Source organism: Dama dama, chromosome 5 (assembly GCF_033118175.1).
Source record: "Dama dama isolate Ldn47 chromosome 5, ASM3311817v1, whole genome shotgun sequence".
In the NCBI taxonomy this organism is placed as follows: domain Eukaryota; kingdom Metazoa; phylum Chordata; class Mammalia; order Artiodactyla; family Cervidae; genus Dama; species Dama dama.
The window spans coordinates 51,242,146-51,261,482 of record NC_083685.1 but is presented as its reverse complement, the minus strand read 5'-3'; the positions used below and the strand labels follow the sequence as shown (position 1 = coordinate 51,261,482).

General features: G+C 34.3%; 1 protein-coding gene across 6 annotated transcripts in view; it reads left to right on the top strand.

Annotated features, from left to right (window-relative positions):
- The first annotated feature begins 14,252 nt into the window (after positions 1-14,252).
- Positions 14,253-19,337, top strand: part of SLC7A11 (solute carrier family 7 member 11) — a 209,666-nt gene continuing 204,581 nt past the window's right edge. For all 6 annotated transcript variants that reach the window (XM_061142362.1, XM_061142360.1, XM_061142361.1 and 3 more), the window contains exons 1-2: positions 14,253-14,660; positions 18,267-18,393. In XM_061142362.1, the coding sequence (XP_060998345.1) occupies positions 14,384-14,660; positions 18,267-18,393 (404 nt within the window). In that variant the 5' untranslated portion in view covers positions 14,253-14,383. The remainder of the gene's footprint in view (positions 14,661-18,266; positions 18,394-19,337) is intronic.

Genomic DNA, 19,337 nt, shown 5'->3' with positions numbered 1-19,337 from the left:
CAGTGCCCTTGCTGCCTTCTCTGTGCTTTTGGTACATAAACCTCATTTGATTTTCCAAAGTGGTGCCGGCCTCCAGTAACATTTATTACTACCACTTTTCAATAAAGTGGTTGTGTACCTAATGAGGTACACATTCTTATGTTTTCTCCCAGTTGGGTTTTCTTATCTGAAATAGTTTGATTAAGTCCTTTCTGTCTTGAATTGTTTACCTTTTCTCATAGATTTGCAAATACATATTCTAAACTTTGTGTTTCTCTTATTGAAATAATAAATATTATTTTTCAGATAAGGCCTATCTCTATGCTTATGGTGACTTTTAATGTTCAGAAATGTGTCAACTTAATGTGATAAATTTCTAAATACTTAAATTTTTTGGTATTTTTATAATTCTACATATGTTATTGAGGGAATACTTCATGCCAGGTACTAGGTCTTGGGAAATATTCTATTTCTATCTCACCAGTGATGAAAAATAAATTGTTATGATGAAAAATAAAACAGGGTAATTACTTTATATTACTGAGATAGCCTGTTGATCACTATGAATTGCTATTTAATAAATATGTAAGTGTAACACATTGAGAATATAATTAAAGATTTGGAGTTTTTTCTCTTTTATCACTTTGGGTGACAGTTTGCTTAAGATGTGAATTATGTGTTCTTTGATTGTTTATGGATCTTTCCTACATAAATCCCTGTATGCTTTTTGTGCATTTGCTATGCATGATTTTTAAACTGCTGTTTAATTGCTATTGAAGAATTCAAAATTTCTGTTTACCCTTGAATCATTGTGGTAATATATATATATTTTAAAAGGTGGCTCATTTAATATAATTTTTGAAATAAATTGTCTTGAATTTATACTACTTTAGCATAGTTCTAAACCTGTGTTTTGTTGGTACATATGAGCCCTATTTTTCTTTTACAAGGATTAACATCTACCAAGTCTTTTTACTTTGATCCATCTTGCCAAATGTATGTTTAACTTGATAGCTTTTCATAGAAACATATGTTGCTTTTGTTGTTTCTTATTTTATTTATTTCCATTTTTATTATTACCTAATTACCCTCTTTTTTTCTATGTTGTTTTAGAACTTTCTCCATTGTTCTTTTATAATTTTTGTTGTAGTTATTAAAATATTAATTCACAGTAGTATCAAATAGCACTAAAAAATGTAGATAGTGAAAATTTCCCTCCTATTCTGACCCCATTTGCTCAATTACCTTGCAGAGATTTTATGCAGTGAGATTTATACCCATAATTATTGTTCTTCATATATTTCATATTATATTCCATATATATCACATCATATATATTATATTTTATAAATTTATATTAGCATATACATAAAGTTTTTTAAAGAGCATGTTTGGATATTATTAAACCATTTCAATTTTGAATGGGCATTGATGTTTTGAAACTTCTATAACTACAGACTATGATATGATGTTAATATTTTACTGACTTAATTTATCTGTCTTTATACATATTTTGGTGAACAATTTGGAAATTTGCATATATCATGACATATATATTTCATACCTGTAGCTGAAGAATATTTTTCTATGCATCACAATTTTTTAATTAGGCTTAAGGAAATTCACAGAAGTTTCCTATATTATCCAAAACACCATTTGTATTTAAATATCCCTAGATTTCCCAAATAAATCTTTTATATTCTTTTTTTTTAAATCTGCATTCCAGTTAAGTTTTATAAACTACATTATGTCTCTTTAGTTTCTTCTAACATAGAGTGGGCTTTCCAGGTGACACTAGTGGTAAAGAACCTGCCTGCAGTTGTAAGAAAAATAAAAAATGCAGGTTCGATCCTTGGCTCAAGAAGATCCCCTGGAGGAGTGCATGGCAACCCACTCCAGTATTCTTGCCTGGAGAATCCCATGGACAGAGGAGCCTGGTGGGCTACAGTCTCATAGTGTTGCCAAGAGTCAGACATGACTAGCACGCATGCACTACAATATAGTAATATACCCGCTACTCACTTGTTTTATTACATTGAGTTTTTGAAAATTTAATTGATAAATAGACTTTCTTCTATTGTGGATTTTTCTGATTGTTTCTTTATCACTCAGTTCAGTTCAGTCACTCAGTCGTGTCTGACTCTTTGTGACCCTATTGACTGCAGCAAGCCAGGCTTCCCTGTCCATCACCAACTCCCAGAGCTTGCTCAAACTCATGTCCATCGAGTCAGTGATGCCATCCAACCATCTCATCCTCTATCATCCCCTTTTCCTCCTGCCTTCAATCTTTCCCAGCATCAGGGTCTTTTCCAATGAGTCCATTCTTCACATCAGGTGCCCAAAGTATTGGAGCTTCACCTTCAGTCCTTCCAATGAATATTCAGGACTGATTTCCTTTAGGATGGACTGGTTGGCTCTCCTTGCAGTCTAGGGGACTCTCAAGAGTCTACTTCAACACCATAGTTCAAAAGCATCAATTCTTCGGCACTAAGCTTTCTTTATAGCCCAACTCTTACATCCATACATGACTATTGGATAAACCATAACTTTGACTAGATGAACCTTTGTCAGCAAAGTAATGTCTCTGCTTTTTAATTTGCAGTCTAGGTTTATCATAGCTTTCCTTCCAAGGAGCAAGCATCTTTTAGTTTCATGGCTACAGTCACCATCTTCTGTGATTTTGGAGACCAAAAATAAAATTTGTCATTGTTTCCATTATTTCCCCATCTATTTGCCATGAAGTGATGGGACCAGATGCCATGATATTTGCTTTCTGAATGTTGAGTTTTAAGCCAGCTTTTTCACTCTCCTCTTTCACTTTCACCAAGAGGCTCTTTAGTTCTTCGCTTTCTGCCATGAGGGTCGTGTCATCTGCATATCTGACGTTATTGGTATTTCTCCCTGCAATCTTGATTCCAGCTTGTTGCTTTATCTAGACTGGCATTTTGCATGAAGTACTCTGCATATAAGTTCAATAAGCAAGGTGACAATATACAGCATTGACATACTCCTTTCCAAATTTGGAACCAGTCTGTTGTTCCATGTCCAGTTCTAACTGTTGCTTCTTGACCTGCATACAGATTTCTTAGGAGGCAGGTAAGGTGGTTTGCTATTCCCATCACTTTAAGAATTTTATACAGTTTATTGTGATCCACACAGTCAAAGGCTGTAGCATGGTCAATGAAGCAGAAGTAGATGTTTTTCTGGAATTATCTTGCTTTTTCAGTGATCCAACGGATGTTGGTAATTTGATCTATGGTTCCTCTGCATTTTCTAAATCCATCTAGAACATCTTCAATATGAGTAAGGTTGATTATTTGTTTATATGAATGCCATTGGTACTTCCTTTTCTATGAAGGGTTTCATATATTTTGCTCATTTTCTGTTGGATTGTCTTTTTTCTAATTTACTTGTATAAAACTATTTTAAAAGGCTAGATCTTTGACTGTGATATTAAAATATCATTCCTATTTTACTTTTTTCGTTTGATTTTTTCTGAATTGCTGCATGGATTTTAAATTTTATATCCTCTTAATATTATCATTTTTATGACTTCTGGAGCTTGTATCAGTTCTATAAACCTTCTTCATTCTTCGATTCTGAAGAATTCAGCCATGTTTTATTATAGGACTTTTAGGATTTTATTTTTCCATGTATACCTTTGACCTGCTAGAGTTTTGTTTCTCTGGTGTTGAGAACTGATCCAACCTTGATTTTCTAAATGATTATCCAGCTTTGTCCAGTCATTATTGAATAGTCCGTATTTTCCTCTGTAGTTTGAGATGATACTTTTCTCATAAAGTTCTGAATGTATTTGGGTCAATACTAGGCTTTGTCTTTTCTTCTATTACTCAATTTTTAATATACTGATGCCACACATTTTAACTAATGAATAGCTATAGTATATTTTGATTACCTAGTATTCCCTTAATGCTCTTATTTTTCATAATTAAGAAACAACATTCTTCTGTAAGTGCAGAATCAGTTTTCTAGTTAAAGCAAAATTAACTCTTAGCATTTTCTTCTAGATCATGTCCTATGTATCAGCTAAGAAATTGACAGCTGTATGATACTAGTCTTCCTACCCACGAATATGATGTACTCTTCTATTTGGTGAAGCTGATTCTTTTAAAAATACAAGTTTACAAATCTCTTACTAAGTTCACTGTTTGATTTTAAATTTATTGTTGTTATTATAAATGACATAACTGGTTTCATTGTTTCATTTAATTTTTTGCCTATGTAAATATTTATAATCTATAAATATATTTTTAATATTTATTTGTTTTTATTAATTGCCTTATAAATTCTTTGATCCTTGTAGGAATTTTTGTTATTATTGCTGAATGTTTTGTTTTTTCCAGGTAATTTATCATAAAATGGAATTTTTGTCCTCTCTTTTTTATTTTAAATATTTATTTTTCTTGTCTAAATGCTGTGATAGTACCTCATAGATAATATTAAATAATGGTAACAAAATTTTTTTTTTTTACTTACTCTTGACATTGAGGAATGCTTCTCATGTTCTCAAATACCAAAAAGCTTGCCCAGGGCAGTGCATTCCTTTCCAGCGGCAGGTTTGTTTCCCCCCCCCCACCCTTTTACCTTAGGCAAGAGTCTCAGTAATTGCCATATAAAAGCCTGACATGGGCTATGAATCTCTAACTGCCATTAGTGATGGGGTCCTTACTGCCATGTGACAGATGAGTGAGTAAACCACACTAGCACTTTTAGAATTTCCATTCTGGACTACTTTCAATATATCAGTCATCTTAGTTCAGATACTATAGAAAAAGATTGTGAGATGAAGCATCATATGTAAGCGATTGATAAAGAAATATTTTCATGAAAACTAGTAAAGGAATACAGAAGACAGAACAAGGAGGAGAAATAAGACAGCGAATATGCAACTTTTGTTAGACAACTTTTCAGGTAAACTTTCAGTTTGATTCTTCAGGAAGAACTCTTGAGGATAAATTATACCTTAGAAAATTTCTCAATTCAAGGCAAGGATTTTGGACTTTCATATAATCAGACCAGTGGGTCATTGACTGATATCTCTTAAGGGATGTAAACTTCGAGGTACTTTCCACTCTCTGAACCTGGGAAATGACTCCATTAGTCCACGGGCAGTCCTCTGAGGACAGTCACCTATGCCTTTATAAAGCAGAATAACAAGTCAGGAAATGGGTACACAGAAACAAAAATAGTGATATAAGGAAATTTGATAGAACATCAGTAATTGCCTACAATTGATAAAACTTTTTTTTATTGATTCAACAAATACTAACAGTGTTGATATTGCTAAGGACAATTGTGTATGAAATTTTCCTTGTAATTCGATCATAATTGCTTCACTTATTTTGTCTCTATATTTTAGGTACATAAATGTCTTAATTTTCACAATGACTTCATCCATAATAATTCTTTATCTTAAAGTTATTTTGTTTTAATTTCATATGCTCTTTGTAAATAGAACCTAACTGTATCTTCATTTTTTATAATTCAACCTAAATCATTGTTTTAACATATGTTTTTAATCCTTTTAAATTTATTGATATTACTCATATATTTTGATATATTTTTATAATCTAATTTTGTTAATTTTATTTAGCTTGCCCATACTTTGCCCTTTTACCCCTTCTTTCCTAATTATAGTTTGGGATAATTGAGGTTTTGTTCTTTTCTTTTTCCTTTCTTTTGATTTGGAGTCATGGATCACTTCTTTTTTTTCTTTTTATCCTTCCCTCATTTGTTCCTTCTTTCCTTCCCTTTTTATAATTACTTTTAAATAATTCACATGAATACATGACTATATAATCTAAATTGATTAATCTATCTACCTTCCTAATACTCAAATAAAAAGGTATTAGAAATTTTGATCACTTCCTATTTTTATGCTATTTTATCTGAATTTAGCTATTGTTGTTCAGTAGCTCATGGGTCCGACTGTTCGCAACCCCCTAGGCTGCATCATGCCAGGCTTCCCTGTCCTTCATCGTCTCCCAGAGCTTGTTCAAACTCATGTCCATTGAATCGATGATTTTATTTTATTTTTTGTTTTATGTTAATAAAAAATAAGAAAGTTTGAAAATTCAAGGTATTCTACAAAGTTTTTAACAGGAACAGATGTCCGTGATTTTTAATATCCCTTTTCATTCTTCCCCTACCCTTTTTCTTGCTCCCCAAACACAACACATTTCCCAGAGCCTGATTTTCTCCTATTCTTTATGTCTATATATCTAAATAATATGCATATCCTGTCATAAAACATTTATTTTCGTTTTTATTATAATTATAAAATATAAAAATTTATATTTATATATAAATGATATAGATTATATAACATATCATATATTATAAATTTATATATTATATAAATAAATATAAAATAAAATATTATTTATATTTATGATACATTTATTATTGCTTTGTATGTTATATATCAACTTTTTGCTATGAAAGGTAATGATGTGACTTTTTGGCTAGTCCTTTCTTCTCTCAATCCACTCCTTTTTCTTTCCCTGTAGGGCTATAGAATACTATTGTTTATATTTCAGTGAGTTAATAATTGTCAAATATATATCCAATACTTACTAGTCTATAATACATTATAGGGTAGGCATTCAAGATACAGAAATAAAAATTCAGTCCAAGATGAGGGAGCTCACGATCTAATGAGGTACAGAGAAAATGAATAAACCTAACTGAAATAAAATGATTATTTGTGATAAAAGTTTGCACAGGAGCTGAGAATGAGACCTGTAAATATTAAGGGAATAGAATTTCAGGCAGAGGGAACAGCGTCTGCAAATGCCCTAAGTCTGAAGCATATCTATGTTATAGGACTAGCAAACTAGGAATGTGCAGGAAGAGTTATTAGTAAGAGAGAAAATCAAAGAAGAAATGGGTTAGCAGTTCCCTTAGGCCAGGGTCGTCACACTTTCTATAAAGAGTCAGATGGTAAACATTTTCCGCTTTGTGAGTTATTCAGTTTCTGTTGCAGTTATTCACCTCTGCTGTGATACTGTCCAAGTAGCTAAATACAATATACAAATAGGTGGGCATGCCAGTGCTTCAATAAAACGTTATTTACAGAATCATCTGTCATAGTTAGCTCAGTGACTTTGCATTACTTTATCCTATTTGCAATCAAAGTACTACTAGACCAAGGGTTGGTAAACTGCACAAAAGCAAAGAATAATTTTTACTTTTTTAAAGTGTTGGAAAACACAAATGCATACACACATGAAGAATACTGGACAAAGACTATGTGTGGCCTTAAAGCCTAAATATTTACTATCCAGCTTTTTACAGAAGTTTGCTGATTACTACACTAGACTCACAAAAATGAGTTGGATACTTATTCTTTTTTTCATTCTCTTGAATAACTTATTTAATTCATAAATAAGTTATACAATAAATAAGGACTAAAAAAACTTCTTTAGTTCATAAAAATTTGGTATGCCTCTTCTGTAAATCAGAGATTCCTGTGATTCTAGGCTCAGTGATAAAAAATCCACCTGCCAATGCAGGAGACACAGTTTCAATCCCTGGATCTGGAAGATTCCCTAGAGGAAGAAATGGCAACCCACTCCAGTATTGTTGCCTGGAGAATCCCATGGACAGAGGAGTCTGGTGGGCTGCAGTCCATGGGGTTGCAAAGAGTGAAACGACTGAGGGAATAAACATGCATGCATGTCTGTAAAGCAAATGAAGCCTAGTTTTTGGTTTTTTTTTTTTTTTTGCATTAAGGATATCCTTGATTATCACCTTAAATGGTTATTTGATTTTTCTATTTGCTTAATTTTTCTCTTTTTGTCTACTGCCATTTCGGTATCTATCTGTTTTCCAAAAAGATGTCCATTTACCGTAGGTTTTTATATTACTGGCACATAGTTGTTTTCATTATATTTCTTTGTTACTTAAAAACTTTCTCCATCTTGCTAAGATATTTTCTCTTTTTTTACTTTATATTTAATTAATTTCCTTAGTTTTTGTTCAATTTGTCAAACTTTTATATATTAATCTTGGCAAAAATTACAGTTTGCCATTAGCAATGTTTTCTATTGTGCTTTTATTCTTACTTTTCTTACTCCTGAATTTTTTAGTTATCCCAAATTTGGGATTAAACATTTAGCTACTTTCCTCTAAAATTTCCTTTTTTTCTTATTAATGTGATTTATAGCTTTCAGTTTTTCCTTTAAGTAACTTTTCACTGAGTCTCACAATTTCGAACATATACTTTTTATTATTATACAATTTTAGTTATTTTCTGAATATTTTTTCTCACATTCATTCTTTAACCTAAAAACAAGTTGATAGCATGATTTTTAATTTACAGACATGCAAGATTTATTGTGTTATATTTTAACATTTTTACTAATTTCTAATTTTATTGTAACATGGTAAGAGTGTGTAGTTTGGGTGTAATTTTTTGAAACTTTATTGGGGTTTCAGTTGTGTCTTAGACATGGCATTTGGATAATGCTTTCTATATGCTCTAAAATAATCTGTTTTTTGTTTATTTGGTGAATAGGAAGTTCTCTATAGAATGACCATCTTAAATTTGTTAATCATAATCTTCAGATTTTCTGTGGTGTTGCTTATTTGTCTGCTTGATCTATCAATTTTTGAGAGAATGCCATGAATATTCAACTAAAATACTGTTTTTTAAAAACTGAATTTTAAAATGCATGCAGAAAAATATAAAAATATAAGTATATAACCCAGTTAAAAGACATAGGTATTTACCAGGTTGTTAAATTGCACACAGGATCCTAGAACTGCCTCTGTGCCCCCTTCCCCCAATCACTTAAATCCACTTATTCCCCAAAGATAGCTATCAGAGTTTTCACACAATAGAAGTTCCTTGTTTTTAAATTTTATGTAAATTAAATCATACAGTATGTATTTTTGCATCTGTCTTCTAACACTATGTAATAGCTATCAATGTTGCTGTACATAGCTATATTGTCCATTCTTTCTCATTATCTTGTAATATTTCACAGAACAAATACAGTGATGCACCTGTCCATTCTACTGTTTATGTATACATGCATTATTTTCAGTACTGGCTATTGTAAGTAAAGCTACTATGAATATTCTCATCCATGTATTTCGGTACCTGAATGTCCTGCATTGTTATTGGACAGGCAAATTCATAAGAGTGGGATTTATTGGTCGAAAGGAATCTATATGTTTAACTTTAGTAGATACTATCAGAGAACTTTAAATCCCATTTGGGAATACCAGACCACCTGACCTGACTCTTGAGAAACCTGTATGCAGGTCAGGAAGCAACAGTTAGAACTGGACATGGGACAACAGACTGGTTCCAAATAGGAAAAGGAGTACGTCAAGGCTGTTTATTATCACCCTGCTCATTTAACTTATATGAAGAGTACATCATTAGAAATGCTGGGCTGGAGGAAGCACAGCTGGAATCAAGATTGCCGGGAGAAATATCAATAACCTCGGATATGCAGATGACACTACCCTTATGGCAGAAAGTGAAGAGGAACTGAAAAGTCTCTTGATGAAAGTGAAAGAGGAGAGTGAAAAAGTTGGCTTAAAGCTCAACATTCAGAAAACTAAGATCATGACATCTGGTCCCATCACCTCATGGGAAATAGATGGGGAGACAATGGAAACAGTGTCAGACTTTATTTTTTTGGGGCTCCAAAATCACTGCAGATGGTGACTGCAGCCTTGAAATTAAGATGCTTACTCCTTGGAAGGAAAGTTATGACCAACCTAGACAGCATATTAAAAAGCAGAGACATTACTTTGTCAACAAAGGTCCATCTAGTCAAGGCAATGGTTTTTCCAGTGGTCACGTATGGATGTGAGAGTTGGACTGTGAAGAAAGCTGAGCGCCGAAAAATTGATGCTTTTGAACTGTGGTGTTGCAGAAGACTCTTGAGAGTCCCTTGGACTGCAAGGAGATCCAACCAGTCCATCCTAAAGGAGATCAGTCCTGGGTGTTCATTGGAAGCACTGATGCTGAAGCTGAAACTCCAGTACTTTGGCCACCTCATGAAAAGAGGTGACTCATTAGAAAAGACCCTGATGCTGGGAGGGATTGGGGACAGAAGGAAAAGGGGACGATGGAGGATGAGATGGTTGGATGGCATCACTGACTCAATGGACATGAGTTTGAGTAAACTCCGGGAGTTGGTGATGGACAGGGAGGCCTGGTGTGATGCAGTTCATAGGGTCGCAAAGAGTCGGACACGACTGAGTGACTGAACTGAACTGAACTGAACTTACATAATTAAAGGAAGATCTTCTGGATCCACAGCCAATCTGGGTTACTTAGGAAGTAAAAGAGGGCTTGATGATTTGGGGACTTTCTAAGTATCCCTCTTCTCTGCTTATTCTCTTATTTCATGAGGGTTTTCTCAACATGGCAGGGGTCAGGGCCACCAGTTGTCCTGGGGTCCTATCTTTACAACTTCCAACAGATGAGAAAAAATAAACCTAATCTTTTTAGAAATATCCTAGCTCAGGCCACATTGCTCCTATACCCTGCAGCTGGGGAGATGATTATTTTTGGCCAGGTCATTCAATATATGCCCATATTAATAATCATGGGACAGAAGTTATCACCAGAAAAGGGAAGCTTCAATGACATATTACGTCTATTTTTAAATATTATTTTTATCCCTATTTTACGGAGGGTAAAATAGGATCTAAGATAAAATAGATTGTCAATAGCTAGATTCTTTTTTAAAAAAGCAATTAAAAATTTTGCATGAATAGCAGTCATGGAAATGAAAATGAAGAAGAAGCCAAATGACAAGGATTCAGTCACCCTAACACCCTGACAAGTCAAACTGAGTTTTACCTTCTAGTTCTTGTCACTATGCAGACATAATTTTAAAGTTTTAATTACTGTGTCAAAAAATGTTCTGTTTTCATTTAATAGCTTTTTATTCCACATAATCTTTGCAAACTTCAATGATCTGTATTATAATTCATAGTTCATGTAACTTCTAGTAATTGGATATTTAGTTTGTTTTTAAAATATTTGTGATTGTAAACAATGCTGCAGTAAACATCACTGGGACTATAGGTTGTCTTTTGTATCATTTTCTTGGGAGGGAGTCAGAGAGCATAAATACTTTTATGACTCTATCAAGCAGTTTGAAGATGGAAAAATTCCTTTAAATTATTGTAAAAGTGTTTGAGGTTTCTGTAGATTCATTTCTTTTCTGTCCCACAATACCTAATTCTGTGCTTTTATCTATTTGGATCTTTTTTTTTTTTAACTTTTTACTTTGTATTGGAGTATAGCCAACTAACAATGTGCGATAGTTTCATGTGAACAGTGAAGGAACTCAGCCACACATATACATGTATCCATTCTCCCCCAAACTCCCCTCACATCCATCTGTCACATGATATTGAACAGAGTATCCTGTGCTATACAGTAGGGCCTTGTTGGTTATCTATTTTAAATATAGCAGTGTGTACATGTCCATCCCAAACTCCCTAACTATCCCTTCCTGATCCTTCCCCTCTGGCAACCATAAATTCATTCTCTGTGTGTCTCTTTCTGATTTGTAAGTAAGTTCATTTGTATCATTTATTTTTAGATTCCACACATAAGAGATGCCATACTATATTTCTCCTTCTCTGTCTGACGGACTTCATTCAGTTTGACACTCTCTAGGTTCATCCATATTGCAGCAATGCAGTATTTCATGCTTTTTGATGGCTGAGTAATATTCCATTGTGTATATATATATACACCATATCTTCTTTATCCATTCCTCTGTCGATGGACATTTAGGTTGCTTCCATGTCTTGGCTATTCTAACTCTGCTGTGGTGGCTATTCTTTGTGCACTAAATTAATATTTGTAAATAACACTAGAATAGTCTCCCAATGCTTAAAATAAGGCCGAAAGCAGGGGGAGACTATAAATGCATTTGCTTAGAACTAGTTTTTATGGCACACACATATTTGAAGACCATAAAATTTTTTAATTTGTAAGTTTACGACTATTGATTTCTAAGGTAACCCTGAAAATACCTCAACATTTTCTCTGTAAACTACATTTTCTGCAGATTTCTGTGTGATTGGATGAGGTATACTGGTGTCTTTGGTAACTATTTGCAGCTTTGCAGAGTTTTGGAATGTGACTATTTATATGATAGTCCAGTCCTTTTGGCCATTAGTCTAACTTCAACAACTTTTCTGCAACAACTTTTTTCCCCCTCATTTCGAGGGGAGTGTTATTTATTCTTAAGAGAATATTTTTCCTCCTTTAGACTTTGTCTAACTTCTGTCTGAGTGCAGCTTACTGTCAATTTAATAGCTCAGTCCTTTATCACAAAATTTAAAATTAAACTGTGGCTCTATGTTAGTTAGAGATGGGAAACTGTTCCCTGATATTCTAACATTCTACTTTTAATTTATATTTCTTCAGAGCTAACCTGTTTCCCCTTTTTGGAAAACAAAGGCCTCTCCTCTCTTCATTATGTACATGAATCAGGAGAATTGTGTGATTGAAGGACATGTAGGAGGAGGAAGAGAAATAGAGGAAGAATTTTCCTTTAGCTTCTTTTTTTTCCCTTTTATTTCTTTTTTTGGCATTTCAACAAGGTTGAATGAGGAAAACTAACCATTTTTACTTTTTGAAAAACATGCAGCTGGGAAAAAGTATTTATTTTGGCTTGATAAAAACACTAACTTGGTATACTCAAAGCAAATTATTTGGATTTAGGTAAATTATACAAAAGGGAAATGATGTAGCTTCAGTTACTTGCATTGATGTGGTATAATTTGCTCAGGTGCCAACGTAACAGAAAATGGTCTGATCTCCACTTTTAAGTGGCTGCTTCTTTGTTGTGTCATCCTGGCTTGCCTCCTCATCCCCATTGCCACCTCTCACACACATGTTTGCTGTCTGTTGTTTTTGCTCAGAAACATATTTAATAGTGTTTGTAAATGTAGATTCAGAGTAATAATAACTAATTCTTCTCACTAAAATCCACAACTATCCTATGACCACAGTCAAAAGTGGTAGCTGAGATTTCTTTTGGTATTTGTTTTATGAACACTTGATTAAGAAAGTTAATAGGGTTTGAACATATTTGCCTTTTGTACTATTTCAAACTAAACATTTTAATTTTAGCTTATATTTCTAATATATTTAAAATTTATAGTTATAATGTAACAATAGTCTGTACACTTTAGACAAAACTCCTACATAATGTGAATACTTTCTCAATTTTATTGTGTATCTGTTTTCAAGCTTTTGTTATATGCATGTTTTTATATCATTGTAAATGTTGGTTAATTTTGAAATTAGATATTTTGGTAATTTGTTGGAATAACATGCAAATGAAGGGTATATCTTTTATGAATACTTAGTTTAGGAGGTCACCTAGCACTAATAAGAATCAAAAAATGACTATTTTCTGGAGTCACTAATTTTTGAAGTAGTCATACTCAGGTGGCAATTTTAAGTACTGGTGTATATTGGTAGTTAAGAAATAGTTTTTAATGTTAAGTAAAGCTCACAGTTGTTTTGTGCTTGACAGCAGCTATACAGAATCCTTCTAGCTCTGTAAATATTAGATTTGACTGTGTTGCTAGGAAACCCAAAATAAAAAGAAATTTAAGTAAGCAGGAAGCATTATGAAAACTAAATTTTGTTTTTATAAACAGTGCAGCTTTGGGTTATGCTCTGTGATTAAAAGGTTGGTGTAAACTATTTCAGATGTACATTAAAGAAAAAAGAAACTTCTTACAACGTAGTGATCGTTTCCTGTTTCATTTTTAATTTTCTTCTCGTGTAAAGAGCTTTCACTAGGAGTTGCTTGAAATCTCTGGGAAGGTCTGTTCTGAATTTACTACTTCTGGGTTGGTTAAAATCCCTTTTAAGTGTGTGCTTTTGTTCTTTGAAAGCTTTGGTCAGTTGAGCAACTTGCTTCTTGTGTTAAAAAAAAAAAAAAAAAAAAAAAGAGCTGAGTAATGCTGGAGCTTTCTCATGTGGCTGATGCAAACCTGGAGAATTTGCATCATCATCTAGCTGGAGTAAGTTGGTGTGACAGGCAGGCGCTTAAATACCAGCCCACGGGGAAGCTGATCTGGTCTGTAGTGATAGGGCGGCAGCAGCCGCAGCAGCCGAGGTAGTCGGGGAGGTGGGCGAACCAGAACTCCATGAACCAACACACAGGTGTTTCTGAGGCGTAATTAGATCGCGGAAGGTGAAATACACCTTAGCTCTTTTACCTGGGAGCACAATATCACTGAGAAACGAATCTGAAAGCAAAGAGGAAGAGATCAGATCGGTCAGTCACCCCAAGAGACACCACAGTTGAAAGTTTGGAATTAAAAAAAAAGTTTTTTTTTTTCCCCATTTCCTTTTTCCCCCCTGCGGGTCACTACCATGGTCAGAAAGCCTGTGGTGTCCACCATCTCCAGTGGGGCTTACCTGCAGGGCAGTGCTAATGGGAGGCTGCCTGCCCTGGGCAGCAAGGAGCCGCCTGGGCAGGAGAAAGTTGTGCTGAAGAAGAAAATCACCCTGTTGAGAGGAATCTCCATCATCATTGGCACCATCATCGGAGCAGGAATCTTCATCTCTCCGAAGGGCGTGCTCCAGAACACAGGCAGCGTGGGCTTGTCCCTGGTGGTCTGGACGGTCTGTGGGGTCTTGTCCCTGTTCGGTGAGTGTTGCTGCTTCTCTGGGGGTGTGTCTGTGGGGCTGAGCGCTGTGCTGTCTGGGAGAGCAGAGGGAGATTTCAAAGGAGTGAATGAATGGCAAAGGCTACCCCAGATTTTCTGATTTTAGGGGAGGTATGCGAACTATCTAAGCACACTGTCCACTGTTGGCAGAATGCTGAGTTCCTGAAATTGCATCCTATAGTCTATGCTCTCTTTTCCTGACCAAGGCACTCTGCTTTCTGACTTTTCCCTTTGGCATTGAATGGTGATGCTAACTTTGATGACCCAGTAAAATACAGGTGAACTTTCTGTACCCGGCACTTGCGCCCAGTGAAGGTGTTTGGGGTGTCTTGGCAGCTGGCAAGCTGAATGAAACACCTGTGAAGTGACACCCGGTGTGGCCCTATTTAGACACAGAGCTGAGTGCTCAGCAGAAGGTTTACTGACTTTTTATTGGCAAAACAAATGGAGGGCAGTCTTTTCCCTTTTAATTTTTTTAACCTCATGTGCTTGTCAGTTCCTAGTCTTCTTTCAAAAGTCCTTGAATGTGGATCGAGGTGTGATGGCACATAATTCAGCTCCTTTTGTAACTGGGATTATTGCAAGGGTGTGAGCATATTTCACATTTTTTTTATACTTTTCATCTCTCCCCAGTCCCCATAAATTTTTGCAATATAAATTGTAAAATTGGAGTTGGGTATTAGTTTGCTATGTTTGCCCAGGTCTGTTTTCTTACTTTACAGTTCACTTGGTCTTTGGAGACACAGGTCATTGGTCTACCTGTCTGCAGAGTTAGTCTCATCAGAACTGGTAGAACTGGTAGAAGAAATGTGATTATTAACTTTTCTTCAAAACCGAGATCTCTTTTATTGATGTGATGATTAATAATAAAGAAGTAATAAATGTCCCCCCATGAGGTGGGCATGTGACTGGAATGCTTCTTGGGTTAGCTGTCAAGGTGTTAAAAACTGGTGAATGGTCAAGAAAATTAAACTGTATTTATACTATGGGGAAAATGTCTAAGATATATTTGCTCTTCTCTGGCAAATAGTGCTTTTTTATTCCAAAAGATACTGTTCTTTAAAGGTATTAACACTGTCCTAACTCTCTAGGACCAAGTACTAACTCTTGGCCCTACATGGACCAACCTGTTTATTCTTAAGGTCTTGGCAATGTTTTCATGCATTGGTTTGAGCATTTATCTAGAAAACTCAGATTTTCATGATTAGGAAGAAAGTATTTTAAACAAAACTTGTTGAAATAAAAACTTCGTATAGAAATATCAACAGAGGAATTATATTTAGGTGTTTACAAAGGGTTTATGGTATTCATATGGTGTGGCATACACATTTATAGACAAAGAGAAACCTAATTATTGATCTTCTTAAATGATTTTGTGTATCCTCAGCCTTTAATCTTCTCCAACACTTGGTATATTCAGAATAAATCATTGTCTAATAGGAGAAACCATAACCAATTTCCTGGATTTTGTATACTGTGTGCATGCACCTCCCACTATATGATTCCCCTTTTGTACACTATAAAAGGCTATCAAGATATGATAAAATGGGTGGCTCTGAGCATTAACCAGTTAAAGTGATGTTGACTTGTACTACGAAAATATGCTTCTGCATGAGTGTGTCATCTCAAGCAGTTAAAAATAAGCTAATGGGACTAGCTAAGTTTACACTTAGTTTACACTTAGCTAGTAAGTATTCTTTGGTATACTTTGATTACTGGCATTCTTTGATTGGTATACTTTGATTATTAATCACAGGGAATATGCTCCTATACTAATCTATTTACCAATGTTTGCATTACATTGGTCACTTGAGCTACTAGAAACTTTTGACAGGAGTACCTTCTTAACAGGAAGCAAAGCAAAATATTAGGACAAAAATTCTTCGTCTTAAAACTCTGGAACTAAGAGTATAGAATGTGTATGTTGTGTTTACAATTTTGTTTAAAGGCAGGTTTAATACATGGATTCTTACATCCTATTTTGAACTGTTTTCATCTGACTAATATGGTTATAGAGCTTGAGACCTTTAAATGAAAATTTCACTTCCCCAGAACTCAATTTAAACCTAGGGCAACCATCCTGGAGTTTAAGCAAAGAATACACAGGTCTAGGTATTGATTCTCTGGAGATAAATCCTGAGGTTCTTAAGACACTTTCCAATAACATTTAATATTGGATGATTTTTTGTACAGCCTACCAACATGGCAACTGGTTTCCAATAGAGAATGAACTGCAACTAGTTATAGTTAGTTTTATATGGACAAACTGTATCAGTGATTCCCAACTATCCATCTGTAGACTAAGTTGCTTTAGAATCAGCTGTGCTAATTTTAAAATAATAGATTTTCTTTGATGCCTCTGTTGTAGAGTCTGGCCTCTCTTGATCAGAGAGTAGGTCTGGGGTATGGCCTTAGTGCTTGTATTTTTTATTTTAATTAAAAAATTGTTCCCCGGTGACTGTATACAGTGCTAGTTTTGGAAATAGGATAAGCGACACTAAGATTTTGCTGAATATCCAAATTACATTTATGTTGGACAGTTCTACCTGAAGGTCTACTGATTAGTAGTGATTTCTCACGCTTTTAGTCTCCAGGGGAGCTCAGGCAGAAATTATATCTTACACCTGAGTACTTAGCAGTATGGGTAGAACTTTCCACATCATGTCAAGATACACTTTTCATTAAATACAAAATGAGTTGCGCACAGTAGTAGGTAAAGCTGTATTTCATGAGGTGCTTTCTGTGTGTCAGGCCCGTTACTGTCCTTGGCATTCATTTTCATATTTATACACACAATCCCCTTATGAGGTGAGAATTAAAATCTCTATTTCTCACAGGATGAAACTGAGGTTTGGGGAGATTACATAATCTGCTCAAGTGTTTGTGAATTTTATTGCTAAATGTTAAAAATTGGTTTATAATTAATTTTATCTCCATGTTCATAAATGTGTTATAGCATCTCTTTTTCAAAACTTTTATTTCAGTCACCCAGGAATGATACTCTGAAATACATCTATAAGAAACTTTCTTATTAATAGAATATCTGAGTCAAGTTAATTTTGTTGATAAACAAAACATATCCTATAAATTAAATGAAGCCTTCCAAAACCTTGAGTCCATCCTTTTCAGGAGAAGAGAGGAATTTTATTTATTTTGATGTGTCACAAAAACATCATTTATTAAAAGGATGCTCAATATAATGAGGTCAATTTTATGTAATTCTTTGTCTTGATGTGAAATTATGTTCTTAAAAAAAGGATTATTATTATTGGCATCTATCTTCTTTCTCTTGTTCTCAGGTTTGAGATTCAAAATTCTTAATAATATTATATTGTTTTAGAAGTTTGTCTTTACCATTTCAAGTAAAATTACCTTGAACAGAATGAATGAGAGTTCAAGCTTGAGGAAGTTTCAAGGGGAATTTGGAGGTCCTTAGGAATTTGCTGAGTATTGTTTGTTTGGAAAAAGGGTGTCATTCAGACCAGAGGATGTAATATCATCTCATGAAACATTGCTGTGTCCATTCTACTGCTGGATGACTTGGTAATATTTTAACTTTGTGCCTTTTTATCATAATTATTTCACAGGAGCCTTGTCCTATGCTGAACTGGGAACTAGTATAAAGAAATCTGGTGGTCATTACACATATATTCTAGAAGTCTTTGGCCCATTACCAGCTTTTGTGCGAGTCTGGGTAGAACTGCTCATTATACGGTAAGAGCCTAGATAGAAAAAAATTAAGGAAAAATAAACCTATTCATTATCTCATTTTTGAATCGCTATGATTATTTTTAAATAATTAGAAAAATGCATGACTATGTGGTAAATATCTCTCCTTCAGGACATAAGATCTGGGATGGGATACCTTTCTCAATTAATGTTTTTAATGCCATTTTGCCACTGGCAGTAGTTTTCTAACCACGCCAAACTTTCAAAGCATCTGCTTGTTGTTAATATTCAACTATTCTGTATGTCATTTTCAGGAAAGATGCTGACCTGAAAAGAATATGAATTGTCAAAATCTACCATGATAAATCAGACCTTTTGTTTGATTATAAATTGTAATTAGACAAAATTAAATGTTCTTCTAGGAACTGGAGTTTTCCTTCTTGTAGATTGCACCATCAAGCCATCTTAAGTTTACTCAGTTTTCGTGACTAGGAAACTTCTGTTCCTAGCAACTTAGTATGTCATCAAGTTTTATATTCTACCAAAAAAAAAAAAAAAAAAACCCAAAACAAACAAACACACACTTGTCATGAATGACTCATATCCTCACATTAAACAAATCAGTGAACTACAGTTGCAAAAAGCTTTTTTGATGATATTGTTGTAAGAATACATTCCCCTTCCTGATTGCCTTGGTTTAAAATCAAACCAAATAATGCTAAGTCACTCTGAATAGCAAATTTCCTCCAATTTTGTGGGAAACTTATGATGTCACATGAGAACTTAAGATTATCCTTAAGGCAAACTACTTCCATGAAATGTGACTAGCACATTCTGACTGCAGAATTTAACAGAAATAATTGAAGAAACTTGCTCTTAGTGTAAACTTATCAGACTTACACAGTTGAAAGCTCCTGTGAGCTCTTATCCTATCATTTAGAGCTAAGTGGTAAATGCAGAGCTAATAAGTATTGACTTAACACTAATCT